Source organism: Tamandua tetradactyla, chromosome 3 (assembly GCF_023851605.1).
Source record: "Tamandua tetradactyla isolate mTamTet1 chromosome 3, mTamTet1.pri, whole genome shotgun sequence".
NCBI lineage: Eukaryota > Metazoa > Chordata > Mammalia > Pilosa > Myrmecophagidae > Tamandua > Tamandua tetradactyla.
In genome coordinates, this window is record NC_135329.1 from 18,350,069 (window position 1) to 18,374,709 (window position 24,641).

General features: G+C 37.4%; 1 protein-coding gene across 7 annotated transcripts in view; it reads right to left on the bottom strand.

Annotated features, from left to right (window-relative positions):
• The window catches only part of RNF170 (ring finger protein 170), a 45,453-nt gene that overhangs the window by 5,640 nt on the left and 15,172 nt on the right, over positions 1-24,641 (bottom strand). For 6 of the 7 annotated variants that reach the window (XM_077152630.1, XM_077152629.1, XM_077152631.1 and 3 more), the window contains 4 exons: positions 23,457-23,532; positions 20,948-21,056; positions 9,622-9,695; positions 6,517-6,627 (listed from right to left, as the gene is read on the bottom strand). In XM_077152630.1, coding sequence (XP_077008745.1) covers positions 6,517-6,627; positions 9,622-9,695; positions 20,948-21,056; positions 23,457-23,532 — 370 coding nt within the window. Of the gene's footprint in view, positions 1-5,289; positions 5,473-6,516; positions 6,628-9,621; positions 9,696-20,947; positions 21,057-23,456; positions 23,533-24,641 lie in introns of those variants that run through there. The other variant, XM_077152633.1, reaches the window with a different exon arrangement.

Sequence of the window (24,641 nt, forward strand, 5' to 3'; positions counted from 1 at the left end):
GGATAATCCATCTCAGTGAGAGCAGGAGAAGCTCCCTCTTCTATGACTATTGCCATAAATAGCTTATTAAATTGAAAAAAAATTTTTTAAATCTACAGCAAAGCCACTACAGCTAATAAATTATTACAGCAAAGTCGCAGGTACAAGATCAACACCCCCAAATCAGTAGTGTTTCTGTACACTAGTGATGACTGATCTGAGGAAGAAATCAAGAAAAAAGTTCCATTTACAATAACAAGCATAAGCATCAGTTATTTAGGAATAAATTTATCTAAGGATACAAAAGACCTATACACAGAAAATTGTTAAGAAATTGTTAAAAGAAATCATGTAAGACCTAAATAAATGGAAGGGCATACCGTATGCATGGAGTGCAGGACTAAATATAGCTAAGATGTCAATTCTATCCGAAATGATTTATAAATTCAATGCACTACCAATTAAAATCACGAAAACTTACTTTGCAGAAATAGAAAAACCAATAACCAAATTTACTTGGGAAGGAAGGGTACTCTGAATAGGTAAAGATATCTTGAGAAAGAACAATGAAGTGGGAGGTCTCACACTACCTGACTTTAAAGCATATTATGAAGCTACAGTGGTCAAAACAGCATGGTACTGGTATAAAGCTAGATATACTGACTAATGGAATAGAATTGAGTGATCAGAAATAGACCCTCTATTTCTCACCTACGGCAAGTGATCTTTGATAAGGCTGTCAAGCCAACCCACCTGGGACAGAGCAGCTTCTTCAATAAATGGTATTTAGAGAAATGGATATCCATAAGCAAAAGAATAAAACAGGATCCATATCTCACACCTTATATAAAAATGAACTCAAAATGGATCAAAGACTCAAATATCTGAGTTAAGACCATAAAACTATTAGAAGAAAAGGTAGGGAAATATCTTATAAACCTTGTAATCTCATAAATCTTGTAATGGGAGGTGGTTTCCTAGACTTTACACCCAAAGCACGGGCATTGAAAAAAGAAATAGATAAATGGGATCTCCTGAAAATTAGACACTTTAGTGTATCAAAGAACTTTGTCAGGAACGAAAAAAGGCAGCCTGTGCAATGGGAGACAATATTTGGAAACCACATATCAGATGAGGGTTTAGTATCCAGAATATATAAAGATACCCTCAACTCAGCAACAAAAAGACAAGCAACCCTATTAAAAAAATGGACAAAAGATACTTCTCAGAAGAGGAAATGCAAATGGCTAAAAGGCACATGAAAAAAATACTCAACTTCACTGGCTATTAGGGAAATGCAAATCAAAATCACAATGAAATATCATCTTCCACCTACTAGAATGGCCATCCTAAAAAAAAAAAACAAAACAGAGCACACTTATCCATTGGTGGTGGGAATGTAAAATGGTACAATCAATCTGGAAGGCAGTTTGGTGGTTTGACGGTTCGTCAAGAAGGTAAGTATAGAATTGTCATAAGAACCAACAATCCCATTACTGGGTATATATCCAGAGGAAATGAAGTAAGGACACAAATGGACATTTGCACACCAATGTTTTTAGCAGCATTTATGACTGACAAGAAATGGAAACAGCCCAAATGACCATCAATGGACAAGTGGTTAAACAAGCTATGGTATATACACATGCAATGGAATAGTATGCAGCTATAAGACAGAACACAGTCATGAAGATGTAACAATGTGGATGATCTTGAAGACATTATTTTGAGTGAAATTAGCCAGAAACAAAAGGACAAATATTGTATGGTCTCATTAATATGAACTAATATTAATGAATGAACTTTGAGAATTAAAGTTAAGAACACAGGCTATCAGCAGATAGAAAAAGGGATGAAATTGGGCATTGGGTGCTGAAGGAATACACATTGTGCAGCAGGACTGATTATAAAAAGTCAGAAATGGATAGCACAATACTACCTGATGATAGCTCAATAATATAAGTACACTGAATGAAGCTAAATGTGTATGATTGAGGGAGAAGGGCTAGGGGCACATATGAAACCAGAAGGAAAGAAAGAATAAAGACTGGGACAGTATAATTTAGGAATGCCTAGAGTGGACAATTATGGTGATTAAATGTACAAATATGAAAACTTTTTTTTTATGAGGGAGAACAAATGAATGTCAACATTGCAAAGGGTTGAAAATGGATGGTATACAGGAAAAGGTACAATCAATGCAAGCTAGGGTCCATAATCAACAGTAACATTGTAATATGCTTCCACTGAATGTTAACAAAGGCATCATCCCAAAACTAAATGTCAACAAGCGGGGATGGGGGGGCGGGCAGGGTATGGATTATATGCAGAAGAAAAGGAATTGTCTTCATTTAGATTTTGGTGGCAAAGGCATGTCTAGTAACTTAGATAGGACTAGTTATGATGTGCAAATAAAACTGTTTAAAAATGAATGGACAGAAACAAATGCTAGAGAACATGGAGAAGGAGAATTACCTATTCACCGGTGTTAGGGAAGCTGAGAGGTGCAGCCCCTCTGGGGGGCAGTGTGGTGGTTCCACAGGAGACAGGGGTGGGGTTGCCGTATGATCTTGCAACCCCATTATTAGGTATATACCTGGAGGAACTGATAGTGGGGACATAAATGGACATTTGCACACTGCTGTTTACCATTTGCAATGGATGGAGGTGGCTGAAGGGTATAATGACTCAGGATTGGAAGGGGAAACTGTGGTGTTTACATACAAGGAATACTAAGCAGCTGCAGGAGCGAATGAAGTTGTAAAGCATGCAACTAGATCAATGAATCTTAAGGACAGTAAGTTGAATGAAATATCAGAAGCAAAAAGACAAATATTATCATGCCTCACTCATATGGATTAAGTGTAATTTTACAAAGTCAGAGAATTGAAGTCGAGAGCATGGGTTATCAAGTTGGGGCTACTGTAAAGGTTCCTAGATTGTAAGCTCTTATAGAAGTCACATATATTTAGGAGTTGTAACTAACATTTCTAACTTCTGAGATACTGAGCTATTTGTACATAATCTGGTCATTCCCTGAAACTTGGGGTATTTACATGACACCTGGGACTCAGAGTTAGAGCACTAAAGCTATCAAAGTCAGCATTACCCCATTCAGCAACTGTTCAAAAAGCTCAAAATATGATCAGACTTCATCTAGGGATATGAGTGAAGCTGATCTGGATAGGACTAAGGTAAATCAGAATACTGGGTAAAGGGTGATATGGCCCATATTCTTAAACTTCAAACTCTGTGTGAGATCAACAGAGATATGTTTATTTGGTACAAAATTTATATTTTGGGGAGCACATTATCTATTTTAACTTGTATGATCAGTTTACTTGAAGCCATAATTACATGGCATCTTGAATAGGGTGTGAGATTGTGTTGGTTTAGTGTAATGCTTGATATATCCCAGAGTAATCTGGGCAGAGAATAAAAAAGTATTTGCAAAGTCTCCTTGGGGGACTGAGGAGAAAGGAAGAAATATTCAACTTCCCCATGTGGGGAATTCCTGATATTCTCATAAACAGTGGGGACAACTAATTCAATAGGCTGAGCCCTCAATCTTGGGGCTTATCCCTATGAAGCTTATTCCTACAAAGCAGAAGCTAAGCATACTGATAATTATGCCTAAGAGTAACCCCCACAGTGAACCTCTGTTGTTGCTCAGATGTGGCCTCTCTCTCTAAGCCAATTTGGCCGGTGAACTCACTGCCCACCATGGCTCATGTAGGAAAATGAGACATGACTCCCAGGGATGAGCTGGGAGCTGGCATCATGGGAATGAGAAAGCCTTCTTGTCCAAAAGAGGGAAGAGAGAAATGAGACAACATAAAAGTGTCAGGGGCTGAGAGATTTCAAATAGAGTCAAGAGTTATACTGGAGATTATTCTTATGCATTATATAGGTATCCCTTTTTAGTTTATGGTGTATTGGAGTGGCTAGAGGGAAGTACCTGAAACTGTTTAACTGTGTTCCAGTAGCCTTGATGCTTGAAGACTGTATTAACTATATAGATTTTACAATGTGATTGTATGATTCTGAAAACCTTGTGTCTGATGCTCCTTTTATCCAGGGTATGGACAGATGAGTAAAAAAAAAAAAGTAAGGATAAAAATAAATAAGTAATAGGAGGGAAATAAAGGGTAAAAATTGGGTAGACTGAAATACTGTTGGTCAGTGAGAGGGAGGGGTAAGGGATATGCGATGTATGGGTTCTTTTTTTTCTTTTTATTTCTTTTTCTGGAGTGATGCAAATATTCTAAAAATGATCCTGATGAAGGATACACAACTATGTGATGATAACTGTGAGCCAATGATTGTATAATATGATTGGACTGTATGTGTGTAGATAGTTCTCAATAAAAATATTTTTTAAAAAAAGAGGGAAGGAGGGACCAGATATTGCAGAGCGTTGTAAGTCATCATAAGGCTTCTGTGATTATTCAAGAGTACTGTAAGTTTTAAAACACAAGAGCACCATGGTCTGATTTCTGTTTTTAAAACATTACTCAGGCTGCTGTGCAGAGAAAAAAGCAGAAGTAAGAAGGTCACTGCAGGAGTCCTAAGCAACAGGTGACATGACTTGGATTAATATGATGGCTATGGTGAAAGACAAGAGTGGCCACAGTCAGGATATTTTTATGAGGTAAAAATGACGGGACATCCAAAAAAAAAGAAAGAAAAGAAATGTTAGGACTTATTTGTAGATCAGATGAAGGGAACGAGGGAGAGGAGCAAATCAAAGATGGTACATAGGGTTTGGGCTTGAATAGAAGTTGTTGCCATTTACTGAGTTGAGTATGACTGAGCAAAGAATAAACTGAGTTGAAGGAATCAGGAATTCAATATTACATATGTTAAGTGTGAGATATCAGTGGAACATCCAAGTGGAGAGGAAACTAAGCAGTTTTGTTTGAAGCTCAGAGGAGATGGTTGGGCTTTCTATATAAACTTGTACTTAGTATATTCTGGCTTTGGAAGTACATATTCAGTCCTGTACACGCTTCTAGAATCATTTGTTAGATTTTAAGAAAACCGTAATAAGTCAGCAAAATGTGGTAATTTTAAATTTACCAAATGCTCTTTTTTGGGGAAGAGGTTAACTGTAGTAATTAATGTGTTCTTTAAAAATAAAATATATTTTTTTAATAAACTAAGATGACACACAAAAAAACAAAACAGGGCAGGCCATGGTAGCTCAGCAGGCAGAGTTCTCGCCTGCCATGCCAGAGACCTGGGTTCAATTCCTGATGCTTGCCCATGCGAAAAAGAAAAAACAGAAACAAAAACAAATAAAGAGAGTTTTAAACCTAGGGTTATTTAGACACATTTCAAATTGGGGTGGGGGTGGCAGATGGGGTGGGACGGGGTGGGACAGGGAAGGGAGTAAATAATATAAAACACAATTGTAGGGCAGTGCGACAGTGGCACAGTGGCAGAGTTCTTGCCTGCTGTGCTGGAGACCCAGGTTCGATTCCCGGTGCCTGCCTATGCACAAAACAAAAACAAAAACAAAAAAAACCACAATTGTAAATGTCTCTCCATGTGCCAGTTTGAAAGGATTTATGCACCCTAGAACAGTCCACGTTTTAATCTTAATCCCATTTTGTAAAAGCAGCCATTTCTTCTAATCTCTATTCAGTATTATAGGTTAGAAAGTTGCTTAGGTTATCTCCACAGAGATATGACTCGTGTGGGTATTAAACTTGATTAGATGGTTGTTAAACGTGGGTGTTGATTAGTTTAATGGAATCCTATAAAAGAAGAAGTATTTTGGAGAAAGCTTCAAAACGTTGCAGAGTTCACCAGTCGGCGACTTTTGGAGATGGAGAAGGAAAATGCCTCCCAGGGAGCTTCATAAAGTACTAAGCCTGGAGACGAAGCTAGCAGGTGCCGTGTTTGTCATGTGCCTTTCCAGATGAGAGAGAAACCCTGACTATGTTCGCCATGTGGCTTTCCCGCCATGTGCCTTTCCAGCTGAGAGAGAAACCCTGAACTTCATCGGCCTTCTTGAATCAAGGTATTTTTCCCTGGATGCCTTAGATTGGACATGTCTATAGACTTGCTTTAACTGGGACATTTTTATGGCCTTACAACTGTAAACTTGCAACTGATTAAATTCCCCTTTTTAAAATCCATTCTGTTTCTGGTATACTGTGTTCCTGCAGCTAGAAAATTAGAACACTCCAGAAATTCTCATAAGACAAACCATGATTTAGGATCACATGGGAGTCAATAATTTTATATTTCCTTCCAGCTTTTCTTACTGCTTTTTTTTGCTGGTTTCTCTCATAAATTTTTATCATGTGTTTGATTTGTGTTTTTGCTTTTTTTTTTTAAGAAAGAAAAAAGATATAACTCAGTGATTAACAAAAATGAAGGAGAAAAAATCTAAAAACTTTACCCAATACACACAAGCAATGGGATTTTTCATAGTTCAAAGAATACTTGTTGGAAAATTTTAGTTTAGGAAAAAAAAAAGTATAACGGCTCCCTCTAACTTTTTTTTTTACCTACTGTAGCATTACTTACAGATCTGGGCTGCCCTGAGAATCTCCGGTTATAATCATTAATATCTTGATGCAATCGTACAACATCCTGAGATTGATTTTCTTCACCAAATACTGTTAGGAGTAGAGTTACCTGTATATTACAGAAAAAATAATATTACATCTTTCTGTATCATTAACTTTTTTCATTTTTGTGTTACTACTCAATAGAATGAGAAAAGCTCCTGAATTTAATATTTCATTTGTTTCTTTTCATATAAGCAACATGGAGAAAGGGGAAGTAAGCTATAATATTATTGCCTTATAATAAAATACAATGTAAAATGTTATTTGAACTCCTATAAAATAAAATGAGCACCATATCCAAGCACTGATTTTAGTATTTTCTTGTCCACACTAAGAATAAATGCAGTAGACTGTGTTTGGGCCAACAGATACTTGAAGATATAAGAACGATGAAAAAATATTCAGGTACAAAAAGTGACATGAAAATATTTATCACCTAGAGAGAGAAAAAATTAGGGATTTCTTTTTTGGTATGAAAATCATGATTCCTTATTCTCACTGATGTCTGAAACATCTCTGAATGCTATCAACCATAATTCAGAGATTAAATAGGGACTAGTTCTCAAACAGCAATATATACTATAATGTAAAAAAATGTAACTGTTTATACTGTTATGTAAAATGTAATACTTTTAACCCAGCTTCCTCCATAGGAGTGGTAGGGGGCATACATGTCCCAACTGCACAGGGATAATCTGAAGATGACAGTACCTTTCAAAAAAGGTCATTCCCATAAAGATGGGAAGAAGCAGTAATTTCAAATCTTCCAACTGTTGCTTTTATTCTTTCAGTTCAAATGCTTTCCAAATAGCTAAACAAAGGAGTGACTACGAGCAGTAGGTGGTGGTAAGAGCAGGCACAGCCATCTCTTCCTTTACAAGTTTTTTTTTTTTTAAATGCATTCTTTCAGTAAACATTAACTGAGCACCTACTGTGGGTCAGGCACTGCTAACTTCTAGGCATACAGAAAAATGAAGACACGGACTGCCCCTTGGTGACCACAATAACCAAGACAGAAGGAGAAGCAGACCTGTTCAAAAGCCTGTTCCAGGATGCTGTGGTAGGTGCTATAATGATGACATGAGAGTAGATATCTCTTCTGCCTGGGGTGTTCAGAAAGTTTGAAATTTAAGCTAGGCCTTGAAATATGTGTAGAACTTTTGTCTGTGTATGCATTTTGGGATGAGACGTGGTAAGAGCTGGTACATTATTATCTCCATATCCATTTATAAAAGGAGCCCAGTGAAAGGTTGAGCAGGTATCTGCCACCTGCCTTGCCTCCAAGATGAACTGCTCTACAGTTGTAGAACCAGTACAAGGAATTTTTTTACAATCCAAAAATTCCTTTTATGGATGGTACAAAGGAAAATACCAACCAATATACATAAACCTTAAGAAAAGCCACGGTTAGAATCAAGAAAAGGACACAGGTGGCAAGGCTAATTCTTTAATGCAAAGACCTACAACTTATGGTCTCAATGTTGCTGACAGATGGGAAAAGATGATGATAAGTAGTACATGGACCACTCATCAAATCAACTGGAGGCAGTACAAAAAAATCAATTTTCTTTTTAATCACGTTAATAAAAAAAATTAAGTGTGAAAGGGTATGTGGAAGCAAGAAGGAAGGAAGAGAAAAACTTGAACCTTCCTTTCAGTACCAAAAAAATGGAGAAAATCAAAGTAAATGCTGAAGGAAAGATATTTATATATATGTGTGGGTGTATTTTTAAAAATAATACATACCATGTGGTTTTGTTTATATAAAGTTGAAAAATCAGGCACAACTAAACAATATTTAGAGGTATATCTATGTAGTAAAACTATAAAGAAAATAATGGAATTGCTTACTAGCCACTTTAGTGCTTACCTCTAGGTGAGGGGGCAGGGGTGCTCAGAGGGGGGCCTCTCTCTGGGGTTGATGACAAGTTTCTATTTATTTTGGTGGTGGTTACTTGAGCATTGCCATGTGATTATTCATTGGGTGCTTTTCTGTATGCCTGCTGCTATATTTCACATGGCATTTTTGAAAAATTGTTGCCTCTTCTGTCATTTATTTTTTTTTGGTCTCTGGGGATTTATGCCTTTACAAAATTCCTTTTACTGTTATTTTACTGAGGTTTCAAGAAGGAACAAAAGTAAATGTGTGCAGCATTCAGTCTGACATCTTTACATAGATCTCCTCTATCACTTTTTAGGACTTCATTTTACTTGCTGAAAGACTCCTAAGGAAATACGATCTTTTTACATGTTAATAACTTGCTATCAGAAAGGTGTATATATATATATATATATATATATATATATATATATATATATATATATATATATATATATATGAAAAATAAAATAAGGGTATTAGGAAATAATGACTGTTTACAACTGATAGAAGGTCCTATTTTGAAATGTTTACTAATTAAAAAGCTAAGAACTTCGGCTTCTCATATTGAACATCACTTTGTTTTCTAGTTTGTCAAAGAGATTGACAAAATTTGGCACATTATAGTTTTTCACATGGTGCTATCATTTTAATTCTTCAAATTAATAAAAATCCACTGCTTCCCTCCTGAGGTGGTTTCTATACTGACTAGTGTTCTAATCTGTTCTGTACAATGCAATGTGGATGTGTCTCTAAAAGAACTGGAACATTTTAAAAATTATTTTTCATTATCTAAAGCTATCTGAACCCTCAGTGCAAAAGGGCAGATTAAAAAGAAATAAAAGTGGTTTTCTTTTTTTTCAAAAGTAGTATATGTGGTATATTTTCTTACTCCTGATTAGCTATTCAGTTAATGCTCTGTTGGTATTACAACAAAGATTGGATAAGGATTGTGAGGGGGATTCATTTATGAGGTTTTCTTTTTTTTTTTTTTCAGTAAAAATATAAGACTTCAAAGGCAATTACCCTTTTTGAGATCATGTCTTAAAAATGCCTTTTAAAATAACAGTGACATCATAGATACTTTGGGTAAAAAATAAAGTGATACAAAATTTTGATACTGAAACTAAAAATTTACAAAATGAATTAGCATAAATGATTCTTTCCATATAGAAACATTACCGTTTGTCTACAGATTGGACAACTGATTGCCCCAAGCCATGAACCATATCGCCAATATGCAATAATGCAGGTACCTAATGGGAAAAAAAATCAATACTGAGAAAACTTCATATATTTGAAATAGTGTAATAGTATCGCCTTATTTTTAAATATTTTTTAGTTCATCCAACTAACTCTTTACCCATAAAACTGTATGCAAACACAAGTCTTGTATCAATTCCCAGCTACTGAAAAATAATTTCATTTAAATTGCTAGTAAAACTATAGACATTTTACACAACAAGAATGCATTAACTGCCTTGATGCTATACCACTAAATATTTTACCATTTTTTATGTAAATTCCCAGTATAAATTTTCTGCTCCAAATTTGATATGTATTTGTGATAAAAACACAACTTTTTCTTTTTTCAAGAGTTTAGAAAGCCAAATTACTGAATTATCAACCAGTAATAATTGAATAGTACGATCAAGGAGCCAAAAGACACAAAGATTACATGCTGCCTGCCCTAAAAAAAGTTTATGATCCAATTCACTAGTTGAATCAACTTTTATACTGGATGGATCTGATTTTTCTTCTTAAGGTACTGAAGAGCATCAAACAGCTAAAGGTGAGTGGCACAGCCTAAAGGAAGAATATATATGACCTTAAAAATCGATAGGTGATAAGGCAAACTATGGACTACAGTTAACAGTAATATTTTAGTTTTCTCTTTTTATCAATTGTAACAAAGATACCACATCAATGTAAGTGTCAAAAATAGGGAGTACAAAAGGTTTTTCTTTTTGGAGTAATGAAGTGTTCTAAAATTGATTGTGGCGATGAATGCACAACTATGTGATGATACTGTGAGCCATCGAGTGTATACTTAGGATGGACTGTATGGTGTGTGAATACATCTCAATAACATTGCCTTTAAAAAGTTGCATTAAAGAAAAAAATTGGTAGGTGAGCACTACCCTTTACGTAGTACATAAGCACTCCCCTTTACGTCAGTAAAAGATGAAGAAGGAATATTTAAAATACAGCCTGATATTTAAGGAGCTAATTCATTTTCTTCTCTGCAGGACTCCTGCTTCTCCAACCATCCAGACTCAAAGGTGAGGTTGAACTACACTGCTTTCCTTCTTCCTTCTAATGCCAGGATCTTCCCTGTATTCCTACTCTTGCCTTAGCAACCTAGTTTAGTCCTTACTTATTTCTTAGTCTAATTCCTTCAGATCAAATAAGTGTTCAGAATTCAAAGCAAGCAGTGACAATCAAATTGAGGAGACCACGAGGGCATACTTAAACCAATTAGAAAATAGTTAAATCTTGAACTGTATAAAATTAAGTATATATGGAGTGCAGCAAGGGAAAACTCTCTGGGAGGCTTTAGAAAGAGTAACTTATAGAGCAGAGAGGATTTGAACTGAACTTTGAAGACAGGGTAAAGTTTAGCTAGGCAGAAAACAAGAGGGAGGACACTCCAGGTTCCATGAACAGCAAGAGCAAATACTAGAAGAAGAAATAAATGGTGTGTAAGGAGGCTGGTGGCCAAACAGATGGGTTAAGCTAAGGCTGTCCAAATTGGACAATATAGTGACTACAAGAAAAACTTGCTTATTGATGTAAACATGAATTTAAAAGTGAAACCATCTTTATCTAATATCTTTTCTCTGACAGAATGCTGTGTTAATTAGATAATATTAAGTAGTTTGAGCAATATAATTTCATACAGGAACATATGAAGGCAAAACTTATTAATCTGTTATTATATTTATATATTATTATTACCATCTGTAATAGATTCCCGAAACTTAACTATTGCTTTTCACCTAAGACATGTGTATCAGTTAGGGAAAGAAACAGAATCAACAGGAAATATTTGTAAATGTAAAATTTATAAAAGTGTCTCATGTAACCATGGGAACGCAGAATCCAAAATCTGAAGGGCAGGCTGTGAAGCTGACGATTCCAATGGAGGGTCTGGATGAACTCCACAGGAGAGGCTTGCTAGCCGAAGCAAGAAAAGAGCCTGTCTCTTTTAAATCCTCCTTAAAAGGCTTCCAGTGATTAGATTAAGCATCACTCATTAAAGAAGACATTCCCCTTGGCTGATTACAAATGGAATCAGCTGTGGATGCAGCTGATGTGCTCATGATTTAATTCCCGAAATGTCCTCATAGCAACAGACAGGCCAGCACTTGCCAAACCAGACAAACAGGTACCACCACTTGGCCAAGTTAACACATGAACCTGACCATGACAGTCCACCCCTTGTCAACTTGGCAGCTATGCACATCACCTCAAACCATACTTAATTTCTAAACAAAAAACAATAAAACACATTGTTTCTTTCACCTAACAATACTCAACTGTCCTGCATATAACCAGAAACACATTAAATCTCTCCAGAATATGGTACATTCTTAAACTTGGGTATATTCATTAAAATAGGGTAATATTCATTCTTAAACTTGATATCTTACAACTTAAATAGTATAACACAAACAAAGCAGCATTACAGTCCTCATTTCTGTAACTGATCACGTGGTTGTAGTTCATATTTATCACTACCTTCTTCCACTTCTCATTCCATGTTCCCTTTATCCTTAGCAAGCACTTCAGCTGGCTGTGGTTCTTTAACTGGTGGGGTGACCCAAACCTTCATTCCTGAAGTTTCAGAGCCATTGGTAGTCCTGCCGGGATTGAGATGTTGCAGTTTTCCACTGATTTTAATCACAGGGTATGGTAGTTCTAAAAGGCATCCTAGGGGATCTCCTATATTCCAGGAAAACTCTTCTTTACCTCCATTGCGTAGCTGCAGTCCTATTTCCCCAATAGTCAAGATCAATCACCCCGGCCAATAATGTCCCTTCTTGGCTTGTTGATCCAGGGGCATGAGTAACCCAAAGTGACCAGGTGGTAGTATTTCAATGGAATCATTGCTGTTTCTCCTGGTGGAAGCACTCCCCCTTTTGGAACTAAAACCTGCAGACCAGCAGAGCTCAGGGTTGCAGGGACAGGAAGCAAAATTTTTCCTAGTAGATCACTAGAGGTAATAGCAAGTGGTGCCACTCCCATTTCCACCCCTTGGTTCCTGGACCCATGGATCCTGGCTATGGGACAAATAGCACCACACAGCGGACACTAATACAGAGCATACACAGCTTCCTGGCGAACATTACCCCAGCCCTTCAAGGTACTGCCATCTAGTTGGCACCATAACTGAGTTTTCAAAAGGCCATTCCACTGTTCTATCAATCCAGCTGCTTCTGGATGATGGGGAACATGGTAAGACCAGAGAATTCCACAAGCATGTGCCCATTCCCGCACTTCATTTGCCATGAAGTGTGTTCCCTGATGAGAAGCAATGCTATGTGGAATACCATGACGATAGATAAGGCATTCTATAAGCCCACAGATGGTAGTTTCAGCAGAAGCATTGCATGCAGGGAAAGCAAACCAATATTCAGAGTATATGTCTATTCCAGTTAGAACAAATCGCTGCCCCTTCCATAAAGGGAGTGGTCCAATGTAATCAACCTGCCTCCCTGTAGCTGGCTGGTCACCTTGGGGAATGGTGCCATATTGGGGGCTCAGTGTGGATCTCTACTGCTGGCAGATTGGGCACTCAGCAGAGTCAAGGCTGACTCAAGCAGGTCAGCCTTGGTGAGTGGAAGTCCATGTTGCTGAGCCCACGCATAACCTCCATCCCTAAAACCATGACCACCTTGTTCCTGAACCCATTGGGCAATGGCAGGAGTTGCTGGTGAAAGAGGCTGACTGGTATGCACAGAAAGGGTCACCTTATCCACTTGATTATTAAAACCTTCCTCTGCTGAAGTCACCCTCTGGTGTGCATTCACATGGTACACAAATATCTTCATGTTTTCAGGCCACTCAGAAAGGTCTATCCACATACCTCTTTCCCAGACCTCTTTGTCACCAATTTTCCAATTATGGTCTTTCCAAGTCCCTGACCATCCAGCCAAACCATTAGCAACAGACCATGAGTCACTATACAAACGCACCTCTGGCCAGTTCTCCTTCCAAGCAAAATGAACCAGGTGCAGTGCTCGAAGTTAGCCCACTGGGAGGATTTCCCCTCACCCCTGTCCTTCAAGGACACCCCAGAAGGGGGCTGTAGTGCTGCAGCTGTCCACTTTTGGGTGTTACCTGCGTATTGTGCTGAACCATCTGTAAACCAGGCCCGGGTTTTCTCTTCCTCAGTCAATTCACTGTAAGGAACTCCCCAAGAGGCCATAGCTCTGGTCTGGGAAAGAGAAGGTAATGTGGCAGGAGTCGAGATCATGGCCATTTGGGCCACTTTTACTTGTGCCTTCAGAACCTATTCTGGCCCTATCTCACATATACCATTTCCATTTTATGACAGAGTGCTGCTGCGCATGCCCAACTTTATGGCTTAGTGGGTCAGACAACACCCAGCTCATGATAGTAACTCAGGTCTCATGATAACTTGGTGGCCCAAGGTTAAGCATTCAGTCTCTACTAAGGCCCAGTAGTAGGACAAAAGCTGTTTCTCAAAAGGAGAGTAGTTATCTGCAGCAGATGGTAAGGTTTTGCTCCAAATAGCATCTCTATTTGCCACTGACACTTCCAGCACCACTAGATCTGCTGGATCATATGACCCAAGTGGCAGAGCAGCTTGTACAGCAGCCTGTGCCTGTTGCAGAGCCTCCTCTTGTTCAGGTCCCCCCTCAAAATTGGCAGCTCTTCTGGTCACTCGATAAATGGGCTGGAGTAGCACACCCAAATGAGAAATATGTTGTCACCAAAATCCAAAGAGACCAACTAGGTGTTGTGCCTTTTTTGGTTGTAGGAAGGGCCAGATGCAGCAACTTATCCTTCACCTTAGAAGGGATATCTTGATATGCCCCATACCACTGGACACCTAGAAATTTCACTGAGGTGGAAGGCCCCTGTATTTTTGTTGGATTTATCTCCCATCCTCTGACAAGCAAATGCCTTACCAGTGAGTCTAGAGTAGTTGCTACTTCTTGCTCACTAGGTCCAATCAACATGATATCATCAATATAATGGACCAGTGTGATGTCTTGTGGGAAGGAAAAACAATAAAGGTCCCTGAGGATAAGATTATGACATAGGGCTGGAGAGTTGATATACCCCTGAGGTAGGACAGTGAAAGTGTATTGCTGACCTTGTCAGCTGAAAACAAACTGTTTCTGGTGGTCCTTACTAATAGCTATTGAGAAAAAAGCATTTGCCAGATCAATAGTTACATACCAGGTACCAGGGGATGTACTGATCTGCTCAAGCAATGATACCACAACTGGAACAGCAGCTGCAATTGGAGTTACCACCTGGTTGAGCTTACAATAATCCACTGTCATCCTCCAAGACCCATCTGTTTTCTGCACAGGCCAAATAGGAGAGTTGAATGTGGATGAGGTGGGAATCACCCACCCCTGCATCCTTCAAGTTCTTAAGAGTGGCGGTAATCTCTGCAATCCCTCCAGGAATCTGGTATTGCTTCTGATTTACTATTTTGCTTGGTAGGGGCAGTTCTAGTGGCTTCCACTTAGCCTTTCCCACCATAATAGCCCTCACTGCATGAGTTAGAGAGCCAATGTGGGGATTCTGCCAGTTGCTCAGTATGTCTATACCAATTATACATTTGGAACTGGGGAAATAACTACAGAATGGGTCCGGGGGCCCACTGGACCCACTGTGAGACAGACCTGAGCTAAAACTCCATCGATCACCTGGCCTCCATAAGGTGGGTCAGAGTGACGTTTTGGGTCAGAAATATCTGATCATTTCCTTTTCCCCAATGTACAGTCACCCTGGGAAAAGGCCACTGGTCTCCTTGGGGAAAGCTTGGAGGAAGATTAACAGCAAATATTTGTGGCAGTGTAACAGGGCTCTCCCCCAAAGAGACCTAGCCTTCCCTTTATTCAAGGGACTCTGGGTCTGTAAACTGTTTCAAGTCTGGAAATTGATTTAAGGGGCCTATGTTTTTGTAATTCAGGTTAGACTTCTATTCACTTGACCTAGAACTCTTTTGTTTATACAGCTCAAACAAGAATTTAGTAGACTGCCCATCTATTGTATTTCTAGGTACCCCATGATTTACTAGCCATGCCACAAATCTCTGTGAGTCAGGATTATTTTGACTCCTGTTTTGAATTTGCTATTATAATAGCCATGTCTACCCTGTCTTTGGTGAATAAGTGCTGCCACGTGGCTTCTGCCAACTTGGGATCCTGTCACCCCCATTGTGTTAAGGATTCCAGCTCACTGACAGCAGTTTCCACAGTAATATCTGACCTACAGAGAAGAGCAACTACAGAGATTTTCAGGGATGATGGCGCTAGTCTCACAAATTCATTTCTCACTGTTCTGCACTGAGGTAAAGGTGCATCCTCCAGACATTCCTGGGGTATAAGAGCAGGCTTTGTATGATAAATCCACTCAAACATTACAATCTCTCTAAGCCTCTGGATCCCCTCATCTACATTATAACAGGGCAGTTCTGGCATTTCAATCTCAGATGTTGGCCACCTTTTGTTCCATGTTTCAACCAACCATCTGAACTGTTAATGCCTTTTCTAACCCCTTGAGCTATAACACTGAATTCAGAATCTCTGCTTAGTGGGCCCATATCAATAAATTCAGCCTGATCCAGCCTTATATTCCTCCCACCATTATCCCACACCCTTAAAATCCACTGCTACATATATTCCTCTAATTTCTGTCTATATAAATTGGAAAACTCACACAGTTCTTTGGAGTATAACGTACCTCCTCATGTGTGATGAGGAGCCTTTAGGGGCCTGTTGGGACTTTAGTCCAGTTATAGATCTGGAAGAAATGAGGGGTGGTGGGGGTGGTCATGAAAAGAATTAGAAATATCTTCCAAGCCATTTGCTTCAGGGCATTCATTTGCAGTTTCATCTGGTCAAACAGGATTAATCACTTTAGGGCTAATCCCTTCAGATGGAGGTTGGGTGGCCAACTTCTCAAGGCCAGCTGGAGGTGGGGCAGCTATGTCCTCAGGGCAGGCTATTACAGGGTTATCTAGAGAAGATTCAGCATGACCTAGGGTTTCAACCTTGCCCCCAACACCATTATCAATCCATATGTCGCCGTCCCATTTTTCAGGGTCCCACTCCTTTCCAATCAGTGCCCTCACTTTCACGACAGACACCATGCAAGACTGAGATTTCAGTTTATGTTGTAAAGTTGCTACTCTAACAATAAGATTCTGAGTCTGATTATCAGAGATCTCAAGTCTACAACTATAGGAAATAAGATTTTCCTTCAGGACACTCATAGAAATTTCTACATCTATCAGGCAATGCTTAAGCTTCTCGTTTGAAGCCTTAAGCCCATCCTTTTCATTTATTAATGTATCCAGTGTATCTAACAACAACCAGCCAACATCTCTATACCTCCTATTTCCACAAAACTCCGTAAAGGTGTCAAAAACATTATCACCCAGAGCCTGGCTTCATGCAAGTGAAGCATTAGAAGAACTGAATGGTGATATTTTGACTAGCTCTTTTGCCACCTCACTCCATGGACTGGCAGTGTCATTCTGATTATGGGAATCAGAGTCCTTACTGTCTGAGTCCAGTAAGAGTAGAAAACCATTCATAAAAATCCATTTTTAAGATTCTGTTTCTTAAGAACCACTCCTGGTACCAAGTTGTATTAGCTAGGGTTCTCCAGAGAAACAGAATCAATAGTAAATATTCGTAAATATAAAATTTATAAAAGTGTCTCACGTAATCACAGGAACATAGAATCCAAAATCTGTAGGGCAGGTTGCGAAGCTGACAATTCCAAAGGACGGTCTAGATGAACTCCACAGGAGAGGCTCACCGGCTGATGTAGGAAAAGAGCCTGTCTCTTCTGAATCCTCCTTAAAAGGCTTCCAGTGATTAGATTAAGCATCACTCATTGCAGAAGACACTCCCCTTGGCTGATTACAAATGTGGATGCAGTCTATGTGATCATGATTTAATTCTACGAAATGTCCTCATAGCAACAGACAGGCCACACTTGCCCAACTAGACAAACAGGTACCACCACTTGGCCAAGCTGACACATGAACCTGACCATGACAACATGTATTACTTCACTTAATCTTACATCTCTCTTTTTCACAAGTTGGGGTTTAAGTGTCCTTGTTCTGCAGACTATGTAATTGCCACTTGGCTGCACTAAAAATTGTGGTCCAGCAAATCAAATACTTGAGTTCATACACACCTGCTATGATAAGCTTGATGTATCCCTGTTCCTCAACATTCCTTCTCTAGAGAAAGAGAAAACCATTGAAATAGGATAGTTGTGTAAGAAATGACTGAATGACTTTAATCTGGGTCACATTTCTCTAAATCTATTTTTCTGTCTGTAAAGTGAGAATAACACAGCCTTCACAAGACTACTGGAGAATTAAATAAAATGTGCGCCACAAATGCAAATAAGGTGATGCCTGTCATTGCTTTCATTCTTAACCACTGTAACGAAACATAACTGTAGATTCATGCAGAAATTACGCCAAAGTGCTCTCAATATACATGATATTGATATAGTTGAACCTCTAGTCAAAGAAACACATTTCTGCTTATTAAGAAGTTGAATAACTCGTTTTTTTTAACCTTCTAATTCACAGACACTAAATGAAAGGTGCTGATAAGTAGAACAGGATATCAGAAGCAATCTACCCTATTACCTCAAACCCAGAGGTAAAACTAAGAACACAATACAGCCATCTCTCAACTGACTGAGTTTTACACTTAGTGAATAATCTAAGCCTTACTTGGCAAAAAGAATTTATGTTGCCTGCCAAATCTCATTGATTCCTAACACCTGGGTGGAATACTGTGTTGAGAGGCTGATTAAGGCCATATTCAGACTCAGAAGAAAAGAGATAAGGAGTATATACCACAGGTTTGGTAGGAGAGTTGTAGGGATGCCAGGCATCTGCTTTCTCTGATGGACATTTGATTCTCTCCATAGATCTTTCTTTATCTTGTTGTTTCTTAGTATTTTAAACAGATAAAGATAGAAAGTGAAATAAGGGTTTTATAATTTGCAAGCTGCTTACGCAAATGCCTGAGTGAAGAGGTTAAAAAAATGAATGAGGCAATAATGAGATTGGTCAGTATTTAATAAATGAGTACAAAGTATGGAGAAATCTGCATTGCATGCCATGGATTTCAAATACTTATGTTGTTTCCAAGAACAGAAACAATAATATTGTACCTAAGAATTCTATATGATGAAGTCTGTTAGACAAAGATATGAAGGAGAGAAAGCAATTTTAGGATTATTATATGCTACATTTAAAATTAGTCTTCATGTGAAAATTGGGTACATTTTGGGAGTAACTAGGACCCTATCTTGAATATAGCTGTTCAAACAGGTAGAAATACTGCCAGTTAAAAAAACAGATCAGGGCAGTGCAATGTTGGCTCAGGAGGCAGAATTCTTGACTGTCATGTTGGAGACCCGGGTTCAATTTCCAGTGCCTGCCCGTTTAAAAAATATTGCAAAACAATATGGAATTATCAAACTTTACATCCTAGGTACTGTGTCAAACATTAGGGACACCCAAATCAATATTCCAAGCCCTTGATCTTGAGGGTTGCTCTTGTGAAGCTTATATGTAATGAAGATGCTTAGTCTACCTATATGTATGCCTAAGAGTCATCTCTAGAAGATCTCTTTCATTGCTCAGATGTGGTCTCTCTCTCTCTCTCTAAGCCCAATACTGCAAGTGAAAACATTGCTCTCCCCACTATGTGGAACATGACATCCAGGGAAGAAAGTCTCCTTGACAGTGTGGGAAATGACCCCCAAGGATGAGTCTGGCCCTGCCACTGTGAGATTAACAATGCAATCCTGACCAAAAGGGGGGAAAATAAGTGTTACTAATAAAGTATCAGTGGCTGAGAGAGTTCAGACAACATCAAATGGCTACTCTGGAGGTCACTCTTAAGCAAGCTTCAGTTAGACATTGCTGATATTGTAACTTGCCAAACCCAAAACAAAGCCATTCCTGCCAATCTTAAAGAATATGTAGGGCATTATATAAGATTCCACAAAGGTTTCATGCACTAGAGTAACTTTCCAGAAACCTACAACTTCCAGATATGTCCCTGGACCAGATAAGTTCTGAAATGCAGAGGGAGGGGTCAGCTTTTCCAGAACATCAACTAGTTCCATCCCCCTATCCCATATTATCAGCAGCCCTTTCCAACATGAAAAAGAATGACCATAGCCAAATATCCTTAAGGAGTAACAGAAAGATTAAAGGTGATGGTGGAGTTATATAGAGAAGTTCAGGTTTAACAAATGAGTAGGAGTTCTGAATCATTATTTTGATATTTCTTTTAGTTTCTAGTACATAGAGCAGCTAGAAATAAAAACCTAAAATTGTGGAATTGTAACCCATACCAAATTCTGTAATCTATTCTACTACTAATTGTTGCAATGTACTTTGAAATTTATTGCTTTTTGGTATGTATGTTATTTTTCATAAAAAAGAAAAAAGAAAAGGAAGACTATAATATAGAAGATAGGATTTAATAAATAAATATGACTGCTGAAAAAAAAACAGATCAAGTGATGGCACAAATCTAAGTAGACAGTGGTCCTTAAGAGTATTCACCATGTGTAAGCCACCAGTTATGTAGCAGAACTTACTGTAGGAGTTGAAGTTAGACCTGGGTTTAAAACCTGGTTCTGTTATTTAGCAGTTAAACGATGCTTTGTAATGTTCCTTAACATCTTTTAGCCTCAGTTTTCTCATTTATGGAGTTAGATAAGACAAAGTGTATGTTGAGTGCCCAGCACAGAGTGGGCATTTAGCAACTGATTCTGCCTCTCTCCCCACAATCTTGTATGACCATACCAAGCAATGACTATATGATAACTCATTATTCCCTATGAAATCTTTCTGGAGGGTCAGGAAAAATTATGGAAAGTAGAAAACACCCCTTACTGATACTAAAAGAATATAAAACCAGTATTTCTGTTTTAGGTATCTTATTCTCCCTCACCAACCCTCTTGACATCAGAAAGAAAGAGAGGCTTAGTACTTTTGTGTTAACTCAGAGGTAAAAAGGAAGGGCTTTGGCAGGGCTCTTGAGAGAAATTTTCTGCCCTAGAAAAAAATGAATAATAAATGTTTTTGTTTACCACCAAAAAATGATAAACAGTGAAGGATTCACTTGAAACAAGACTCAGGAGATATGAAATGTGAAAAAGAAAATTTGGAATCCAGTCTATGTACACATATGGGTCTTGGTCTAAATATTCATTTTTATCAAGTATGGCATTACTTGCTTACCACAAAAAAGATGTCCACAATTTGTTTCAATGGGGAAGGAGGCCTGATGTAAACAGATTGGACAGTACATGTCAGTGTAGAACTGCTGCCGAGCAGGAGCAGGTGCATCCTGATAAGAAAAATAAAATTATATATATATATATATATACATACATGCGGATTTATACATGACACACAGAGGGTTTTCAAAATTATCTTTTTGTTTAATTATATTTAAGTTTATAGCCCAAAGTTCATAATCCTCATCAAACTTTAGATATGCAATAGTGAAGGTATTACATGTTTGATAAGGTTATGATAATACTATTATCTTGTTTAAGCTGCATGGGTCTCTACCTTCCTTCAGAAATGTAACTTAAAGATAAAAACTTAGATTGACTCAGGAATTTCTCTTTCTTTTCTGTTGGAATGACTAAATTATCTTGAGTTACACAAGGCTAAACTAATATACAAACTGAAGAATAAGAAATGTCAAACTATTCTCTACACATTAGCTGTTTTTCATTTTTAACATTTCCTCCTTATAAGTGCTGCGTGTATACTGAACCTCACAAGAGACAAGAGTGTATTTTCAGAGATTATTTGGTCATTTTGAAGGTAGAAAAATTTAACACTACTGACAAACTGAACTTAATCCTTCACATAGTCAAATTAATAACTTGATGTTTCTCAGTTATATGACTGTTGTGATTGTAACAGAAATGCTGCATAGAATTAACAGTTCAAGAAGCATCTAAATATCAAAGACCCACTAGAATATAAGTGCCATGGGGTCACAGACTTTATCTATAAGATTCAGTCTAGTACCCCATCCCCTAGAAAAGTAGCTAGTCCTAGTATTTAATGTATATCTGCTAAAACACAAATGTGTTAAAACCTGTTTATAGCACCCAGCACCCAGCTTATAAACACAGTAGCTGACATAAAAACATCAAATTAGTAAAAAAGAACATATCAAATATTGAAGATATGAACTGGTTGTAACAGTCAATTAACCCAAGAAATATTAATTGGGTAAATAAATTATAACTGAAATTTCATATTTCCTAAAATAGCAGAATAGTCTATCTGCCAAGGTGACATCTTGATAATAAAGTCTTTTATGTTGGTTTTAAAGGTGCAGTAAAAACATACAGCTCTTAATGTTCTCCTTTCTACCTTTTCTCATGATTATTCTTTAGAAATTAACTGACCTAAAACAATTACCAGTGGTGTTCAATAGAACTTTCCTTGAGAATAGGAAGCTTTATCTCTTCTGTTCAATACAGTAGCCATGAGCCACATGTGGCTTCTTAGCACTTGCAATGTGGCTAGTATGACCATATAATTGAATTTTAAATTTTATTTCATTTAGATTTAAGCAGATGCATGTGACTAGTAGCTTCTATACTGGACAGTGCAGAATGAGGCTAAGACACAAGCTTCATTCTCACTCTAAGAGCTATATGCCATGCCTGAGGAAGGTCTGAAGGAGAGGAATGGGACAATGGTACAAAGAAAGCTGGAAGACTAACCTCCATCTGGGGTTCCTGCATTGTTGGCTCTAGTCATGTAATCACTGGTGTGGATTTAGGCAAGTCTTAGCAATTTAATATGTTAAATGGGGATTAGAACAGCAGACTTACAATCAAGTCTGCGTGTTTGAGGATTAAATAAGATAGTTATATAAAAAAGTATTTTGTAAACTGCCAAACATTATACTGACATGAATTAATTGATAACAATAATTCTGGATCAGAGGGTTACTTGTAACATGCTTAAAAACTATTCTTGTATCAATGAATTAAAGTTTCATGAGGGTAGGAATTTCTATCTGTTCAGTTCACAATTGAATTTCAAAATGCTTAGAGCATTGTCTGGCATATGGTAGATGTACAATAACTATTTAGTAAATGGATAAATTATAAACCCTTGTTAGAACTGAAGATTTCTCAGTGGATAGGAATGCAAGTATTTTGTTTTTGTTTTTGATGATAGCTATTTCAGCATGAAATATCCTACTTCTTCCAGTTTCCTATTTCATACAGTATATAACATTTCTGGTTCTTAGAGATTCTGTCTGGAGAAAAGCAAAGAGGCTGAAAAGTTTTTTCTCTTTGCCTAACTAGTTTTGTTAGATTTGACCACTGAGGAAAAAAAATCCATCCTTTCTAGTAATTTCTTTGTAGGTTTCAAGGAGTACATGTTAGAAAGAATAGTTTTTCTACTTCATTTCATTAAGATCAATCAGACAATGATTATTTCCTCACACAAATAAATAATAGGAAAACTCTGACTTGTAAAGCAGGTTAAAAAAACAAACATGAAAAATATGAATACATTAAGATTAGGCATTTGCCTAACCTAAATATATACAATCTATATATAATTTAAGGAAACTAAAAGCAGGAAAGAAACCCTTTGCCCAAAAAATAACTTATTAATGTTTCATCTCAATTTCATATGCAGGGAGAACTAAAACATCTACTCCTTACTTACATAAATGCACATACTTCTATAACTTCAATACCTGTTCTGTTTGAAGTTGTTCCCGAAGCACCCTTACTAGCTCTTGGTTTTCTGGGTGAATGTTATGATGTGCATTTCTGTTGAATAAAATATAATAGACTTTGAATACAAATTATTATCAGATAAATCAATTTTCTTTACAAGTTTAATTTTCAACTTAGAACTAATGGTAACTTAAATATAAATGATGGCATATGACTGCTCTCCAATTCCAGGACCAAATAGTCCAGGCTACTCTATGGTTAGTTCTTCTAAAATCATTAATCAATGGTTTAACTGGCAAATTATGTAATCCAGAGGTCTAGTACTTTAGGGACTTATTGTAATTGCAGCCTTTCAAATACTATAAAAGGACAATTAACATTTATCATTTCTTTTGTGGAATTAAAAAAATAAGCAGCTACATAAATCTACATATTATTATGCATTTAAATATACATTTGAACACATATCCATACCTAATTTAACCATTCTCCCAACTTATCACATATAAGGGGAGGGAACAAGCAAAAACTGGAACTAAAACTATATAATGTAGAAAAGCCAAAATGTAACATACACTAGTATCTTAACATTAACAATTAAAATGGGGAATCAAAGGTAAGAACTGAGTGGCTCATATAAATGGGTAAGATGTGAGTACTGAAAATTAGAAGTGGTGGTAGGGTGGGTAAGGAAAAGGTAAAGATTTACATCTGCATCACAGCTTAATTTCATTTGGCTATAGAAGTTTTCTCTAAACTTAAACATCTTTTAACAGCAATATTTTAAATCCACTCAATCCCAGTGTTACTCTATAGAAGAATCCTTTCTCTCTGGGTGAGCAAATTTCCAACAGAGGTAAGAACTCTAAATCAATATGCTAATAGAAGGAAAATTAAAGAAATCCACTCTATAATTATTCCATTTTTAGGAAAGACTTAAAATTTTAGAAAAGAAGGCTGACAAAATTAACCATTAGTTTGGGGAGGACAGAAAAACAAATGAAAGTCACAAGATCTAATCAGAAGTTCAACATAAATGTAATGAAACTTGTGAACAGTTTAAAACCCCCCTTTTTTAAACGTTTTTTATTTTGAGACATACATACAAAAAAACAATAAATTTCAACAAGTAGTTATACAACAGATTTCAAAGTTTTGTACGGGTTACTGTTCCACAATTTTTTTTCCTTCTAGTTGCTCTA